This window comes from Festucalex cinctus, chromosome 10, assembly GCF_051991245.1.
Source record: "Festucalex cinctus isolate MCC-2025b chromosome 10, RoL_Fcin_1.0, whole genome shotgun sequence".
Lineage (NCBI taxonomy): Eukaryota > Metazoa > Chordata > Actinopteri > Syngnathiformes > Syngnathidae > Festucalex > Festucalex cinctus.
The window spans coordinates 18,050,921-18,069,458 of NC_135420.1; the positions used below are offsets into that span (position 1 = coordinate 18,050,921).

Genomic DNA, 18,538 nt, shown 5'->3' on the forward strand with positions numbered 1-18,538 from the left:
GATACAGATAGCTGGTAACGGTACTCGCTAGGGACTGGCCAGGCCGATTATCAGTGCCGATATTTTGACAAATATCAGAATCGACCGTTTCTACGAATCTGAACATCGATAAAGCCAGTATCTCATTGAGTGGCAAATGCTTGCGACTGAAGCAAATGTTGGGTTTTCGAGGTTCAACGACACGTTTTACTTGTCGCAAAGAACTTTTGAACATGTTAAGACAATTTTTTACTGTCTGTGAAAATCTTTTGAAACCTTTTAGGAACCCTGACGCTTTACTGCTGAATTTAAAACTGTGTTAACCTCAGGGAAATTTTTTATATATGTATTACTTTTTATGTATGTACATTTTAAAATTTATTTACATTTTCACTTTAATAGAAGATGCTTCTGACAGTGGAAAATCCTTACACTATGTTTTTTAAAAAAACAAAACAATAAAATTATAAGAAATTAAAAAACACGAAAGTAACCTTTTAGTTGTGTTGAAATTTTGGAAAACTTTATGTACTGTAGAAAACTTTAGGAAGTCATTTACTTGTTTAGTTTTAAATTCAGCTTACCACATGCTGATGACCCTGGAAGCTCCCTGCAATTTTTGCTGTAATTTTAAAATAAAACTATCTTCTTTATATGTTTAAAATGAAAAGAAAAACCTTTAAAGTGTTGAATATTTGAAAAGTTGTTTTAACAAACATGCTTATTGGCAAGTTATTTTTTTTACATATGTATAATATTTTCTCTTTTACTGCAAATTAATATTAACTCATTCAGTGCCATTGACAGCTATACACGTCAAAGTAGGGCTGTGCAATTAATCGAAATTCAATTATAATTTCAATTATTGCACTCCATAATTACAAAATCAGCATAATCGCAAAGTAAAATGATTATTGAGTTGCTTAAATTTATACATTTGTACCTTTTTTTTTATTTTAAAATAATTAATTTGATAAATTTTGTTTCATCCAAAAGGAACTTGCATAAATAGAGTGTTTCAAATAATTTTGTCTTATTATTTTTTTATTTGTTTTTTTTACGTTTAAAGATGTTCTTGTTTTGTACCAAAAAATAAAAAAATACAAAAAATATTGCCCTACTGCACAGTGGATATGCTGCACTCCAACGTTCACGTTTTTGCCAACATAAATAAATATATATTATTACTGGCAAAACTTAATTATAGTGTTTCTATTTTTTTTCTAATTTGGTCCTAATATTTTTAAACACTTAAACATTTTCTTGTTTTGTGCTAAAACATAAATAACCGTTTGAATAATCGTGATTTCAACTATTGCCCAAATAATCATGATTATTATTTTTCCCATAAACGAGCAGCCCTATGTCAAAGATTCATTTTTACTGGGCTGGCAGTGAATGAGTTAATTAATATTAAGATCAGTCACATTTCATATATAATCAAAAACAAAAACATTAGTTTGAATGTTTTTCCCTCCAGTATATGACATAATTGCTGCATCGTCATGCTGTTGTGATTGTTGGCAAAATATTGTGATATGTTGTCATGATTTACTTTGTGATTCAAAACAATGCTTAGAGGGACAGATGATGTGTGAAGGGGTATCACCAGGGTATGAAAAGCAGATACTTGTGTATGACAAACAAAACATACAGTAAATCCAGAAACACAAACATGAAAGTATCATCAAACATATCGTTTTGCTCTCATACCGTCTTGGCTTCAGCTCATATTTCTCTCGTCTAACAAAAGAGCTGCCGGCCACATCCCTGTTCCGCAAAGCTGGTGGTCTCTGGGGGACCCAGCAGTGCCCTGGGAAGGAGGAGGGTGCGGGGTGAGCTGTCAGATGAATCATCCAGAGTGAGGCTTGATTCCTCAGTCAGCTGCCTCTCAAGCCTTCCTCTCTGACCCCGCCTCGCTCCCCTAAGCGCTCTGATTGCTGTCACCATAGTGATTCTCTGTGTACTGATGGCTGGTTCCTTCTGAGCCGCCAACCACCCCCCTTCCCGCGCCCTCATAGCCACCCAACTTGCTGCCACTTGTGCCTCGTATTGATTTTTGCATGACTACCTCCTACACAAATGATGGACTTCATTTAGACACATTAACAAGGCTTTCCCAGTTGCTTGTAGAGAAATGCAAGAAACACGGTTCAAGCCGAATACCCCAGTCATATCATTCGGAATGTAAGTGACATTTTCCTGAAAAATACGCCTGGAAAGTAACATCAGCAAATCGCGCAAAACCTGAGATCAGCAAGCTGCTATAAGCGCCACTTGTGATTAAAGTTAAGGTAGTGCTATTCTTCTTCCTCTTCTTCTTCAAAATTCTTACCTCTGACAAGGAGTTAATGTTTTTATTAGCTTGGGTTTGTCCATTTGTTTGTGTGGAACGAGAATTTCCAGAATTTCCAATCAAATGTTAAAAAAAGAATTCTCTAATTTAAGAATTTATGAAAGCACAAGTTTCCATCCAGATCCATACTGGCATCTACAATTAACATAGAAAATCACAGTCCAGATGTTTAAAAACATGGTCAAAAACAGACTGTGGTCATACAGAAAAAAACAACAACAAAAAAACAACAACCTTGGGCTCTATTTTTATAACCGGCGTAAATCCGGCGCGGCACAGGTCATATCTCGGAGGTGCGTTGGATTTAAGAAATTTTGAAAACGAGTGCAAACTCACAAAAATGGGAGGGATGCACCGCTGTGGGAGTGGTCACAGCCGACTTCAATCATGGCCGATCAAAGCAGGGCAGAGGGTGCGAACGACGAACAACCAACCGACATCCAACAGTGACTATTCGTTGTTCGTCAACGGGGAAAGTGCACGGCAGGCCGCCATGCTTAGCTTATAAAACACTGCAGGGAAAACCTGGAATGCCTCCAAGAATCATAAAGAAATTCAGGTTGATCGTCCTTCATGAACTAGTAAGTAGCCTACGACGCTCCGGGTTTTACTTTTCATGACACCTTGAGCATTACCGTGTGACATTTATTTCAAACATTGTCTATATACAACTGTTAAAACTAATCTAATGACCTACTAGCGTTGTGTCTCTCCTCATAACGGAAATAACACTAAGGAGCCTTAAAGATACTTGATGTAGACTGTTGTGTTATATACTCATATACAGTATATGAAGTTCTCCAATATGAATTTCAGCCCCAATATCAGGCTACAGTCGGGATCTCAAGAGTCACCTTATCTGCTGCAGACAAGCCAGGATATTATGGTAAACTCAAGCACCCTAATGTCGTCCCGCTATTCGATAAGAGCAGAGAAACAAGAGAAACATGCAGCATATCTAATGTATTCTCCTCATGCTCCATAATTCAATTTCAATCTCCCTCTTGTGAAATGAGTGACTGTGCCACCGTCGAGCCCTTTAATTGGCACGGTGTTAAAAACAATGACATAGCATAGAGGACGGTCATTCAATTCTCAATTCTTTTTTTTTTTTTTTTTAAATAGAATTTTTCACGGCAGCTCTGTATTCTCATGCTATTATCTGAGAAGTAATCAGTCTGACCTATCTGCTCAGTGGCTTGTTGATGCAGGTCATCAAATACAGAACACACACCCAAACAGAAATATCATTGCCCTGTCTGTGGTCCTATTCATTTGGTCCAGTTACACAAGCTGAAAATTAGCACAGCCTGTGTGCCACTTTGCTAACGGCAGTTGTATTCCTGCTCATTTGATGTACTTAATCAGGTGCAGCCTTTGTAATGGGAAAGGAACAGGGCCGGGCCTGATTGGCCTTGATGACATCTATGCGCCAATTGCCTAGAAAACCACCAGCTTTAATCAATCTGCAGGATGACTCAGAATCACTGGCTGTGGCCTGCAGTGATTGGCTTTCTTTGAAAATACCATTAAAAATGCAGGCGTGGCTGCAGCAAGTGTAAACTGTAGCATCAATGTAAAAACAATACAAGTTGGAAGTAGAGTAATGTCTATTTACTCCACGTTGGCAATATATTGCAAATTCATGGAATGAGCCTTAATTGTTGTGTTATTATGATAGTCAAGCATTTGGATCATTTAACTTTTTTTTAAATTATAGATGGCAGAAGTTAGTGTATTTAATCACACAAAACATGTTTTGGTTTTTCAAGTTATGTCAAACTTAGGTTAGCTCAGCAATTAGCATAGCTTCTTCATCTTTCTTCGTCATCCCTTGACGATAATACTTATCAGTAGGGCGGCCATTTCCTTAAGGTCAAAAAGGAGGACATAGTTTAAAAGAATAATAAGTGTCCCCTCGCTATAACGCAGTTCACTTTTCACAGCTTCACTGTTTCGCGGATTTTTTTGTAGTGCAATTGTGCATGTATTTTTTTTTTCTTAGAAGTAATGTACCTATTTTATAAAATTGATGGTTTGAACATTGAGAACGTTTTTTAAACAAGAGAAATTTGAGAAAATGTAAATGCCTCGATGAAAAAGTGTATGAACTATGTGGTGAGGGGTTTTAGAGCCTTAAAACATTTATAGTAAATGTAAAACATAAAGCTAACTACTTCACGGATTTCATTTATTGCGGGTATTTTTTGGATACCAATATTTGGATGCAATATGGAATTACCCACCATCTACATAGCAATTTGGTCATGTTTTTATCATAATCAAAATGTTGCACATATGTTTACTATTTTAGTTTAAAAAAATGTATTCTCTCAGTATGCAGTTATTTTTGTTTAGTCATTTAATAAAAACATAACTGCTTATATCCATTGTTTTTTTTTAAATGTATGTATGATTTATTTATTTATTTATTTGTTATTTTTTTTATTTTATTTTTTTTGTAAGGGGGAGCTCCTTGGTTCTTCCTCAGTGGGCCCACCCAGGCATCTCTAAACGCACGTGCTAAGCTAATTATCTTTAAGGGAATACCTTTCCATGCAGATCATGTTTTGGAGTGTGTAACCATTGAGCGCTATTTACTAGGAACCCTCCCTTTGCCTCCTGCTCCGTTGCCGTGGCAACAAACGGAGCGCGTCGTCTGTTCTGTGCAGGAATGGAAAGGAAGATGGAGGAGAACACCGTGAAAGACGGCGAGACTGGTGTGTAAAGATTCGCCTCCTTACCTCCTTCGCTCGCTCGTCATCGTTGCTGTCCAAAGGGAGGGTCCGACGGGCGACCACGATCCACGACGCGTTTCCTTGTCATGACGTGCCTTTACAATAGCGTGCTAACCCTTTTAAGCTAGCAGGCGCACGGATGTAAACAAGAGTGATGTCACCTGCATGCTGGAAGCTAGTTTTACTGCAACCCTCTCTAGCCATGGTAAAGCCGTCAGTAACACACCACGGATATTAACTGGCAAATTATTCTGCTTTTTAATAGGTATTCCGTTCACTTGAGCAGGTGTGTTGGTCAGCTCAAGCTAGGTTAGCGGATACCTTAATTAGCTCGGCGTGTCAAGTGTTGTGCTGCTCGCCAGATTTCGTGATCTCACGCCGAGAAAGGGAGCGTGTTCAAGACGACACGTGTTAACCTTTCACAGCGAACCATTAATAAAGAAGCCTTTAATTAGAAAAAAAAGACTGCCTTCTCAGCCCTTAACTACTCTGAAATTAATTTAGGTTTAATATAACCACCATTTCCCACAATGAAGTTAGAAATGATGAGTTCATTATCTAAAATTCTCACTGCCCATTGCCGTGACAACAATAGTTGATATTGGTGGTGTTACATAATATACATTTCCGGTCAAAAGTTTGAGAACACCCTAATTTAGTTCTTTATTTTATTGAATGCCAAGCCCAATGAATAGGTTGCAATGGGAAAATCTAATATTGATTGGTGAACTGTGTGGAGGGGCATGTTAAGTTACCCAAAACTGAAAAAGCAACAATAAAAAAACAAACAAACAAAAAAAAACCTTACCTTTCAGAATCCATATTAGGCAAAACAAAACAAATTTTCTTTATCATGTTTGCCTATAGGCATACAAGAAATTACTACATTGTGGGTGAATGTCCTGATCGTCTGATAAATCATTTCAAACACAGCAGACAAGTATTTCACCTCATTACATGCATCAAGGACATGGTTGCTCAAGGAAAACATAGGGAAAACTGATTTCCGATCACCTATAGAGCGCACAATCATGATGTTGCTTTTCTTGGCATTGTATTGGATGTCATATCGGGTAACATGATGACAACACATTGTAAGTAATTTTGTATAGGCAGAGAACACCAGCAACTCGTCCGCATACATACACATTTTTATTTTAATTGCATGTATATGTTGTGATGCAAAACTACCAAATATTTTACCGTTACTAACTTTTTATACATATGTAAATTATTCTTAGTGGACATTTTTTATTTTTTTTGCTACACCTGCATAGTGTAGAGCTTGACAAGTGTTTAGTCATCGTCACTGGTAGTTAGAATGCCAAGTGAGTCATGAATAAAGTGACTGATGAGGGATGACACAGATTTGCAAGTTATATCAGAGCTTTCAAAGCTAAGGTATCTGAGGACTAATTGGTTTATTTATTTATTTATTTTTATTGGCGCACCTCTTCCCATGTGTAGGCATGCACTTAAAAAAAAGCACAATATGGCATAATAATTTATTGCAAATTATTTTGTGAATCCCCAAGCTACAACGTATTCCAAAAAGTTATACTGAACAAACCATTAAAAAAAAACATACTGAAATAGTTGTGATGTCAGACTCACTTTATGAAATAAATACGCTTAAAACTGAGCTCTGTAAATCAAATATTAATTAAATTAGACATAATTAAAGCTTTGACATGGCTATTATTACAGTATACTTTTTGTCCTTTTAATTAAATATTCAACATATAAAACCATTTTAATATAATAATCAGACAATTCTAGTGAATCAAATTTCAGGATTTTCAGAATCTGTTATAAGAATCCGATTTTTTATTTCTCAATTCCCTTTCCACGCATTTATGCATCATATTTAAAAATATCAATGTGTTTTCTTCAAGGCAACGAAGCTGGAGGCGAGGAGGCCTTGGTGGGCAACGTCAACAAGCTGACAGTGAGCCCACCAGGGTACTCAGGATCTCCAAGAAAAGGACATCTGGTTTTTGATGCGTGCTTCGAGAGTGGTGAGTAGTAGTCTACTGTGTATTGGAACACCACTCAATTAGCTTCTCATTCATATAGCATATGGTGCTCTTAGTGGTTGCTCACGAGTTGCTGCAGATATGAAAGATTGTGACACTTTATAGTGAGTGTGGCTGATTTTATGTGACTAAACTGCCAGTTTGATCCTATTCTTTTTTTTTTTTTTTTTTTTTTCAGTTAAGTGCATGAATAGTGTTTTGTTGTTTTTAACTTAAGGCACTCTAAACATGCTACTTCAAATTGCCTGTGCAGTTGATCATGTTTTTATAGTGATTGACAGTAAAACTCTGGAATAGATGAATTACATTTCAGTCATTTCTCCTGTGGAGCATATTCTGAAATCTTAACAATTCAGATGTCACGCTAAAGCAGGGGTGGCAAACTGCGGTCGTCGAGGGTCCTGCAGGTTTTATAGATTTCCCTATTTGAAGTGCAGCTGATTCCAATTAACAGGCTCGTTATCAGGCTTCTGCAGAGCTTGCTGATGAGCTGATCATGAATCAGCTGTGTTGAAGAAGGGAACCATCCAAAACCTGCAGGACTGCGGCCCTTGAGGACCGGATCTTGCCACCCTTGCGCTAAAGGATTGTGTTGGAATTTGGCGCTTCCAAATCAATATTAAATACTGCAGCATCAACTTTTATCCTATAGCTCTGAAAGCATCCCACACGCTGTGAGCCTGTTCCACATAATGCAGGTGGAACAATCATTACTTATCATTACTCATTACTATGCTTATCTAATGTATTTGACTGCAGTTCTCAAATGTTTGCCTCACTGAATTGGCTGCCTATTTAAACAAGAGCTGACAGTGAGGTCTTTCTTTCATTTCAAAAACTAAAATAAAATATTCGCATGTATTAGCACAATCGTATTTGTGCAACCTCATGTTCCAGCCCGAATTCTTTTCATTAAATGTGTTGTATTTAATATACGCTCTGACATTTCCTGTTAGGAGAGTTCTCATATACACAAACATCACTTATGCGTTCATCATGCATCGCATTAGCCAGCAGATAAAACAGTAATACTGACAACATGTAAACAGTTAACTGATCGCTGCCAGTGACATGCTGTAGCTGATATACTTATGGTAACAAAAAGCCCATACATATAATATGAATATATGTATGCAGAACTGTGTTTGGGTTTATATCAGCTTTAGGATTGCTTTTTTTTTTACTTTTGCTCATTTCCACTAATGACATGTTAGAGGAGCTTAGACATTGATTAATGGACATTGAGCTCCCACATTGAGATCAGCTAACATACATAACGTCTCCGGCTCCGGATGCATCTCCTGAATGATTTATGGAATTGATATTAATATCTCTCCGGTAAATGCATCTCTAAAGTTGGAATGGGGGGGAGGAGTTGATTTTTGTCTAGCTCATATCAAACGAAAGGTTTTGCTTATATTTTATTAAACTGATATTGTCAGGTTTGCTTTTGACGTGAGTCAGTTTTAGCATCAAGGTGATCTGTGTATTTAAAAAAAAAAAAAAAAAGTATTTTGTGCTGAACAAACTCTACGGCTGTGCTGATCAATTAATCATCGAAGTTAATTTTACTATGGTATAATTAGGTGTCCCAATATATATACCCGGAATGTAGACAATTATCATCAGTTGTTCATGTTTAGGAGAAACTAAGGGGATGTTTACATGTCATATTATATATTATAAAAAAATATATCAAATTAAAATGAAAAAAAGAAAAGAAAATAATCCACGGGTGGCAAAACGTGACTATGTAGAAGTCCCCTGTCATTGGGTTTTTAAAAACATTTGCGCTATTATTAATAGAAAATGCTCATGCTCAAGGATGAAGGACGTGCATATACTCTCTATGTCTCCAAATAAAAATGGTGCTCAAAGTGGACATTTATTTTAACCAGCGAGGTCACTTGACTCCCATAACTCAAATTCTCAACCAAAATGTACCCAGAGTAGAATATTAAACACACACCTCGGTCCAACTGAATGGACAACAACAGGTGCTATACTTACAGTATATGCACATTTGATAGGTTTCAACACATTTTGTTTGTTATCTGTGGACCATGAAGGTCTTAACATAATGAATGAACAAGCCTACAAACAAATGCAGTGATGTTTCAATTTTGGATTAAAATCCTTGACTGATGGACCACACGGAACTGCACTTTTTGGCATTGACACTGACTTTTCTGTTCACTCGTTAGCAAATCTCATGATAGGTTGTGGATTGGTTTGTTGGAACAGCTAAGACAAAGATTACATCTCTATGAACCCAGTTATTTTTAAGGAGCGAGCGCAAAATTATGCTTTCGAGTCAACCAATAATGTTGTATTCCTGAATACATAAGACCAAGCGCAAACTTTGGTTTGAAGAATTGAAACAAAGTCAATAACAAGACCGGACTAAGGATCGCATCACAAGGTTTGTCAAATTCTACATGAAGAAAATTATCACATCATCTGCCTCACAACTGAGAAGCTCCGGGTACGCACGCTTTCCTCCTACAAAAACATGCATCCTCGGTTCACTGTGAAAAGTCTTAAATGCGAATGAGTGCAAATGGTTGTCTGACTTTGTGTGCCCCCGATTGAGTAGTGACCACTTTCTTCTTGCTCCTTGCCCGCAGCTCCTCTGCAACACTCATGAGAATAAGCAGGAGCTGAAAATCATGTTCATCACTTTCTCTTGAAGTAGTCCGTGCAGTCTTTGTCTTGACTGGCCTTGAGAATAAATTCATATCCCGGTCATGTCTTGAGTCAAGTTGAGTCCCCAAAAGAGCTTGCTGTACTGTAACACTATATGGCCGAAGATATGAAATGCCACTGAATTTGCTGTATATCAGTTTATATTGGTTTAAAATGTTGTCTTCTATTGCAAGTTTCAAAGCCATGCTAGTGAGGGTTCATAGCAAAGACTACCTCGGCAAGTGCACCATATGTCCATTCCATAAAATGCCGATTTAATTTAGAGTTGGTTTAACAAAATAACATCCAATGTTTAGACACTTGTCATGTAAGCTGTTTGCCAAAGGTATGAAACCCAATTTACATTTAGACGATGCTAAATTCACATTGTCAGCCATATGCTGATCAAGCCACTGATGGACTACTCATTTACATATAGTGGGTGTCTCAACCAACAGGTCATTTGAAGGCATCAAATGCTTTAGATAGCAGTCTTCAGCTTGACAACATTTTGTGCCACCCAACATGCAAATGCAGATTTGCTGGTGCAGTTCGATATTTATATGCCACTTAAAAATGCAAAGCAGCGAATAAACTTTGCTAATCGGTGAATATAAAGTCTTTGTCTTCTACGTGTTGCGGGTATTGTGTCACAATGCAAAGATTCCTTAAATTGATATGAAAACCTTAATTATTTTTAGAGTGAATTCCAAATGACATTCTTATCTTGACTTGTCACATTTGTTTCCTCGCACAAAACCAAACTGTTTACATTTTTGTCTAAATCCTGAATTCTTTTGTGGACGCCTCGTCTCGATGTTGCTGACTAAAGTGCCATCTGTTTTAACAAAGGATGACACTGACAGAGCAGGGTTATTGTTTTCCTGCACCTCTGGACTTTGCAGATGTAATTAAACACTTGCTGATTAGTCTAACTGCAGCATGCTGTCAGTGACTTGTTTGGTCAAAGAAATTCCCCAGGGGTGACAAATGTTTAATGGGGCCCATTGATAGGCACATCGCATAGACTCATCTGTTTTTACAATCGATTCGCTCATTCGAATCTAACTTATACGGCCGGATGGGGAGCAGATATGCACACGCTGGTTCCTTTATGCTGCGCTTCAATATCGAGCCCAGGTCTTTTGAGACTCTGGAAATAGATTTATTTGTCTAAGTTGCAAACCTGTGTAATGGCGCTCTTTGAGTCAGTCACTGAGAACATTCCGACAAAATTGTATTGAACACATTCTCACCCGCGGCACGGTAGTCGAGTGGTTAGCACGTCCGCTTCCCAGTTCTGAGGTCTCCGGTTCGAGTCCAGGCTCGGACCTTCCTGGGTGGAGTTTGCATGTTCTCCCCGTGCCCGCGTGGGTCTTCTCCGGGTACTCCGGTCTCCTCCCACATTCCAAAGACATGCATGGCAGGTTAATTGGGTGCTCCGAATTGTCCCTAGGTGTGCGTGTGAGTGTGGATGGTTGTTCGTCTCTGTGTGCCCTGCGATTGGTTGGCAACCAGTCCAGGGTGTCTCCCGCCTACTGCCCAGAGCCAGCTGAGATAGGCGCCAGCAGCCCCCGCGACCCTTGTGAGGAATAAGCGGTCAAGAAAATGGATGGATGGATGGATGGATGGATGGACATTCTCACCCAAAACAGGCCCAATCCCTTCATCAAATAATAGCGAAAAATAACCTAGCTGTTGATAATCCTTCTGATAATACTGTAGGAACACAGTAACGGTGTAAAAAATAAAAATAAAAAGAGACATATATTTTTTCAATAGCTCGCTTTTTGGAGTGTGTTGTTACTGCCACACACGCAGCATGGTGTGCATTAATATTTATAATGTACGTGACAATCATTTGTCACTCAGAAATCTCAGAATCCATACCCGCAACAACACATTAAAAATACTGCACCACTAATCTCCCTTGTGTCTGAATCAAAAACATTCCTATAAAAATAAATACTTCTGTTGCAGCATCAACAAGATTCCTTTGGGTGCACTCCTGTTTAATATTGTCAGTCTTTAACTGATAAGCTTATTTGATTCTGTTTTAGTATAAAATAATTAGTTTTCTGTTAGGATCACAGAAAAATAGCAAGTCAAGTTATTTGTATAGCCCTTTATTCACAAACGTCTTCACGAACCCAAACTTGACACATTAGTAGTTGGGGTTCCATCCAACCATTTTTGTTCGAACTTTTAAGAAATGCAAAAATAAAACTCAATGGAGGAAACGCTAGAAAATCAAAAAAGGTCCCAAAAGTCGCAAAAAAAGGTTTTTACGCTTGGAGCAGCTATATGGAAACGGGTTTTGCGAATAACCGCTGGCAAGACCGGATACATGTCGTGCGTTTTGACCGGATATTACGTCACACGTATGTTTATAGTCCCAAAGCAATGTCGGACGATAAAGTAAGGTATGTTTAGTGGGACGACGAAACAGAATTCTTTTTGGAATTAATTAAAGTAGCAAATATTAATACTATTTTAGATGGGAAAACAGTAAACAAATGCTACTGTTTATCAAAAATTTCAAAAGCAAACTCATATAACGTTCATCGCAGTCGATTCCTGGTCATTTTCTTTGAAATTACTGGTGGATCACATCTCATTTGGACTTAATATTGCGCACACCTCTTTAGTGCTCTCACTATCGAATATTTTTAGAATCAATTAATCTATTGATTAATCAATTTGATTATTATTATTTTGATTAAACGCAGAAGATAATCATTCTTCTTTCATGAAGGACTATAAATGAGTAAACAATTACTGTTGATATTCTGAAATCAGGATTTGGACAATTTTGAATTAAAAAATTGATTAAAAACGATTACTCGATTATTAAAATAGTTGTCGATTAATTTGATAATCAATTACTTGTCGATTAATCAGATATTGTAATGTAAGCCTAATCAAAATAGTCCTGTGTGCCTAGAGGACGCACACACCTGTAGCTCAGTGACCTTACATTGTTCTGACTCTTGAGGGCTTTCCAAACGAAGATCCATTCATCTGAATGTGAGGGCGTACTCCTGACATGTGATGTATTGAGTGGCACTCTCAGTCGCTCTGTCTCTCTTACATCTCCTTGGCAGCAGCAGAGAAGCTTCACTGCTCAAATGACTACATTTCCTCTCCGCTCTTCGCTTTTTACAGTCTTCTTCCTCAACTCGCTTTCCTTTTAAACCAGGGGAATTCTATAAAGACACATTTGAGATGAATTAGGCTTGTGGGCAAGACCATTGCTTTTGAGTGATGCTATTTATTGGCCATTTCTTTCTCTTTACACCGATCACGATGTTTTTGCCGTCTACAGTATTTTTAGATCTGCCTTCAGGCGTACACTTTAGATTTATTTCACTTATTTTTCCTGAGCATGATGATTTCTTGTCATGGCAGTTTGACTGGGTGTATCGTACGTAGCAAAAGGCAGAATAATACAATAATACTGGCTTTTGCAAGCGGTTGTTGAAGATTTTTAACGTCCACGAGATTAGTTTTACAATCATTAATACCTTCAACTTTACTGTTTTCAACACAATTCAATTAATCGACAACAGAATTGCCGTTTTTCATTTGTGCTCATGTAATTCATAGAAGATAATTTATGCTATTTCACATGGATTTTAATAAGTCTATTTTTTTTAACTCATTCACTCCCAGCCATTTTCACAGTAGCAATCCCCTTCACTCTCAGCTGTTTTACTGGATTTTGACTGATTTTGCAAGGCCCACAGAATATTGTGTTCTATAGCTATAAAAACATGGAACATGCCAAAAGAAAGATTCTTTCTTCTTTCATCAGGAAAAAAATATATATATTTCTTTCTGTTTTCGTTTTGCAGCAATTAGCATTAGAATCTCGCTAAGTTGCATCATTATTCACAAATCTATTTAGAATTCTAAGTAATTGAGCTTTTTTTTTCAACATGGCCTTGGTTGATCTCTTATACTCTGCTGCCACCCACTGGCAGGTTGTGTAATAACTACCATTTCTTCAACCGTTCTTTGCAGTTGAGAGGCTGCGTCAAAGTCTTCTGTATGCTGTAGCATAAAAAACAAAACAAAACAAAAAAACATTTAAATACGTCTTTGGGACACTTAAAACATTTAAAATAGAACATATTTATACGTTTTTGGGAGCAAATGAGTTAATCAGGACAATAGCAAGAAAAAAACAGAATAAAGGCAAACGAGACAATAATCCTCCCTGACGTTCCGACCTGTTGTATTGTGCAATGTCTAATCAATGAGTAAACACATTGGCTCAGTGGCACTCAGAGGTCTCATGTGCCAGAAAGTAGCACAAACAACCACAGTGTCATGGAAGATAATTGTTGATGACACTGATTGGAGCAACACATTGTAGACCTAGCCAACATCTCGTCTTTGTAAATGTCAGCAATGGACATTTCCAGTAATCAAAAATTATCATGTATCCAGGTGTGATGTGGAACTGTAAGAGGTTGACATTAAACATGCTCAGACATGTCGCTATAATAATAACTTAATACAAAGTCTGATGATTTGACTGCACAGATTATACAGTATTTGATTTTTTTTTTCTCTTCTCGCTTACATTATGGACCGTGACGGCACAACTTCTCGTTGCTTTCACTGACGAAGAACATCTAAATTGAATTACTTAATTATGTCTCATAATCTCCTATATCCGTTGGAATAAAAAGGGATTAGTCTGTCATTGCGTGGATTTGCTTTTATGGTATGTTTTAGCCTGCAATAAATGAATAATAAAACTAAAGTAAAGTTTTGCCTGACTTTGTCAGTGTTTACCCTTCCCAAGTTTTTGATTGGTATTTAGCGCTGTCATTACTTAAATTCTTAATGCTGTACTTAACTACAACTCTTCAAAGTTCCACAATGTAACATTTGTTCAATATTGGAGATGTTAAAATAGCACAGGGATCGAAAACAATCTTATTATTTTGACACTGAAATAAAACAATTAAATAAATGTGGGGAAAACGTTAAATATTATAAAGCTTTTTATTAGTCAAGATGGTGATCAAATGGTCTTATTCTTGCCAATTACTTCAGCAAACTCCCATTGAAATGAGGAGGGAGGCTTTCGCGTTATGCACGGGATAAATCATCACGATCATGTGGATAATGGATAATGGAGTTCCCCACGGTTTGTTCATCGGTTTAAAAGAAAATTCAGGGAAAAAGAGATATTTGCACTTTTTTTCTTTGTACAAAATTCCTAATCCAATACTGGAAAATGATTAATAAGTGTTTTATCGCCTTAACATGCTGTCCATCAATTAAGTGCCGACACAGTGAAGGCTAAAGGCTCAGAGTTGAGCGAATATAGAGACTGAACTTCAGATTGTTGTTATGACAGCTTTATTTATTCATCTAATCTTCACAGAACATACCAGAAGTTTCACTTCTCTTTTCCTTGTTTACAATGACACCTGAGTCTTGAAATCCTCGAGATCCTTCGATCTTGATGGCATACCAATCTGCCAATTTAGCCGACAATTTCAATAAGTCACGTTTTCAGTTGTTCCTTAGGTTTTTTTTTTCGGACCTATTGGTTATTGGCCAGTGATTTCTTGCTTCTCTTGTTCCTTTTGCCGCATCGGTTCCCAGTGTTCCTGAACTCATTACAGAGCAATCAGCCTCAGGCATTGAAGTGTGCACCCAGAGGGAGCAAAAACTGTAAATAAACACTACTGCAGGTTCTCTGATAACATGTTAGCCAGATGATAACGGGTCTTCTAAGTAGGCCTGTTGACCTTCTCCTTACCTTGAGCTTGCCAAGGACTCCTCAGGTCCTGACACTTTGACCGTAGGAACGTCTTCCAAAATGACCGGAGAGGAGAGAGAGGAAGGATGTGTTTGCACCACGATACAGTATTATGGAGGAAAGGAAAAATGGACATGGTGGAGGGATCTAGGAAAAAGGCAGACAATTGGGTAGATCCACCTTAGCACTCTGTCTGTCTTCAAGTCCCTTTAAGGTTCAACTTAATTAACTTGTCAAGTGATGGCATGAAACAAATTAGTTAGCATAAACCTGAGGCTAACCCACCATTTCAAGCTTGCGAAACATGAAAGTAAGGAGGGCAGTTTCTCCCGTACGAATGCATGGTGTTTGACAGTCGCGGGGCAAGAGCTGTGAGGCTAAAGCACCATCTGGATGAGATTGATAACACAATTAAGCCATTACCAATATGAGCGCATCACTATGACCCATTACTACACCGACCACTTCAGATGGATCACACCAGTCTAGCTGTAGGGCCTTTTGGAAGGGGGAGAAAAAAAATACAATTATAAAAGACTAGCTTGAAAATTGCGCTCTCTTCAGAATGTGAAGGCAGGCCTGTACATCATCAGATATGTGCGGGTTGCCTGCATATCTCACTGCTGTCCTCGGGCCCAGCTTTCTTCATCTATTTTGAAACGAGAAGCTCACTGGAGCATGGGTGGACTCGTAGCAAAATGACTTTCATTCCTATTGTCCCATCTTATCGTGCGCTCTTATCCTGTTTTTGCTGCATACTGTATTATGATTCTTCCAGCATTTGCAAACACTCTTATTATGTATGTATGTGGCTAAAGGACATGGCACAAAAGAGTCTCTTTTGCATGAAAATGCTCATCTGTATGCTTTTACTGTATCATGTTCGGTGTAGAATATCCAAATCAGGTTGCAATTGTTTTTCACCCCAAATATGACTAAAATTCAAAGCATTCTGAATGACATTGCCCTTGCGTCAGGTCAAAACCTTGTACCTCTGGAATCGCCACTTTTCATCCATCCATCCATCCATCCATCCATTTTCTTGACCGCTTATTCCTCACTAGGGTCGCGGGGGGTGCTGGCGCCTATCTCAGCTGGCTCTGGGCAGTAGGCGGGGGACACCCTGGACTGGTTGCCAGCCAATCGCAGCGCCACTTGTCAGGAGACCTCAAAAACTATGGAGGACCCAAACTGCCAAAATTCAAAATAAATAAATGACTAATTAAATAAATAAATGACTAAAACTGAAAATAAAAACGTATATAAAAAAAAAATATATCTAATTCAAAAATTATATAAAATATATATCTAAATTTAAATAAAAAGAACAAAAACTACATTTGTATTTAATTTTCAAATTATATATTTTTTATATCCGTTTTTATTTTCACATTTAGTCATTTATTTATTTATTTAGTCATTTATTTATTTACTTAACTATTTATTTATTGATTGATTTATTTAGTCATTTATTTTGAATTTTGGCAGTTTTGGTCCATACTGCGAAGTCGAAATGTTATTCAATTAAGGGGACGACTTGAGCTACTACACAACAAGTCAAGGTGACTGTGGACAAGATAGTCGTCCATTGCTGCAAGCCGGCAAGACTTCCTTGTTCGCCAAGCTGCTCACTTGACCAATGACAGGCATTTTGCAATGGCGGAGTCCACCCCAAGACACGCTTAGGTCCGCCCCCTCATTTGAATAACATTTCGACTTGGCAGTACGGACCAAAACTGCCAAAATTAAAAGTAAATGACTTAATAAATAAATCAATAAATAAATGGCTAAATAAATAAATAAATAAATACATAAATGACTAAAAGTGAAAATAAAAACGTAAATAAAAAATATAATTCAAAAATTAAATACAAATGTATTTATTTATTTACGTATGTATGTATGTATATATATATATATATATATATATATATATATATATATATATATATATATATATATATATATATATATATATTCTCTCCCCCCCCCCCCCCTATTTATATTTTGGGATATTATTTTCTAATTATATTTTTTATGTCCATTTTCACTTTTAGTCATTTATTTATTTATTTAGTCATTTATTTATTTTGAATTTTTATTTCATGGTACAAACAAGAACTAGAAATTAGAAGAATAGAAAATTGGCATTAATTACATGCAATTTTAAGGAAAAATGCTATATTGGGATATACAGATCTTTCCGTCATTGTTTTTGTTTGTATCAAAAGTACTAGTGGTATTGGTGACTACTCAAGGGTTGAGTACTCATACTATCCATCCCTACAAATTAAATGCACCATATGTCCTGCGATTGACTGTCACTCCACTTACCTTTGACCCGAATGTGCCTATTAATTGTTACTCAAGAAAAATCGTCAAGTAGCAACCAGCACTTAAAAGCTATAATGTAATTGAGTATACCTGTTAGATAGTTTGTAGAAACTTGGAAGGTGACCTCTTTAATCTCGCCTGCAGATGAAGTGATAAGGCATCAAGGGAGAAGGCAGGCTTTAAGAAATCATGAGGCGGGAGATTGATGTTGCCTCAGTGACAACTCGCCTTCAGACGAGCAGGCAAGAGAGAAAAAGACAGACGGAGGGGGAGAAAAAAAACAGCCGTTTAGCTGCAGGACTAAACTAAAGCCCGACACTGTGCCTGCTGGCTGGAATCAATTCTGTCTTTATCAGCCCCCTTCGTCTGTGTCCAGGAGTCCTGCCCACACAGCAAAGGAGCTGAAGGCGGGAACGGATATGTTTTCCGATAATGAAATTGAACACAGCAAAAATGGGTTTAAAAAGGTGCTTGGCTACAGTCCCTCAGCAGTACAGCACTCTTTTAATCTCAAGTCTTGCTGTTTAGACAGGTTTGGTCTTGTTTGTGCCAGGTCAACTTTACTGGAGACCCATTCTTATACTAGCTTGTTGTTCTTGTCAAAATGAGGTGGTTAGCAGCCTACTTA

At 37.5% G+C, this 18,538-nt stretch overlaps 2 protein-coding genes across 9 annotated transcripts in view; one reads left to right on the top strand and one right to left on the bottom strand.

Moving 5' to 3' along the window:
- The window catches only part of elavl4 (ELAV like neuron-specific RNA binding protein 4), a 110,642-nt gene extending 105,298 nt beyond the window's left edge, over nucleotides 1-5,344 (bottom strand). The window contains exons 1-2 of one of the 4 annotated variants that reach the window (XM_077533877.1): nucleotides 5,080-5,344; nucleotides 1,693-1,792 (exon numbers count right to left, since the gene is read on the bottom strand). The gene's annotated coding sequence lies outside the window, so the exon portion shown is untranslated. Of the gene's footprint in view, nucleotides 1-1,692; nucleotides 1,793-4,885; nucleotides 4,905-5,079 lie in introns of those variants that run through there. The other 3 variants (XM_077533888.1, XM_077533878.1, XM_077533879.1) reach the window with 3 other exon arrangements.
- LOC144026839 (cytosolic carboxypeptidase 6-like) overlaps nucleotides 2,716-18,538 on the top strand; it is a 313,459-nt gene continuing 297,636 nt past the window's right edge. The window contains exons 1-4 of one of the 5 annotated variants that reach the window (XM_077533870.1): nucleotides 2,716-2,916; nucleotides 3,152-3,221; nucleotides 4,940-5,055; nucleotides 6,969-7,091. In XM_077533870.1, the coding sequence (XP_077389996.1) occupies nucleotides 5,010-5,055; nucleotides 6,969-7,091 (169 nt within the window). In that variant the 5' untranslated portion in view covers nucleotides 2,716-2,916; nucleotides 3,152-3,221; nucleotides 4,940-5,009. Of the gene's footprint in view, nucleotides 2,917-3,151; nucleotides 3,222-4,852; nucleotides 5,056-5,091; nucleotides 5,279-6,968; nucleotides 7,092-18,538 lie in introns of those variants that run through there. The other 4 variants (XM_077533874.1, XM_077533871.1, XM_077533872.1 and 1 more) reach the window with 4 other exon arrangements.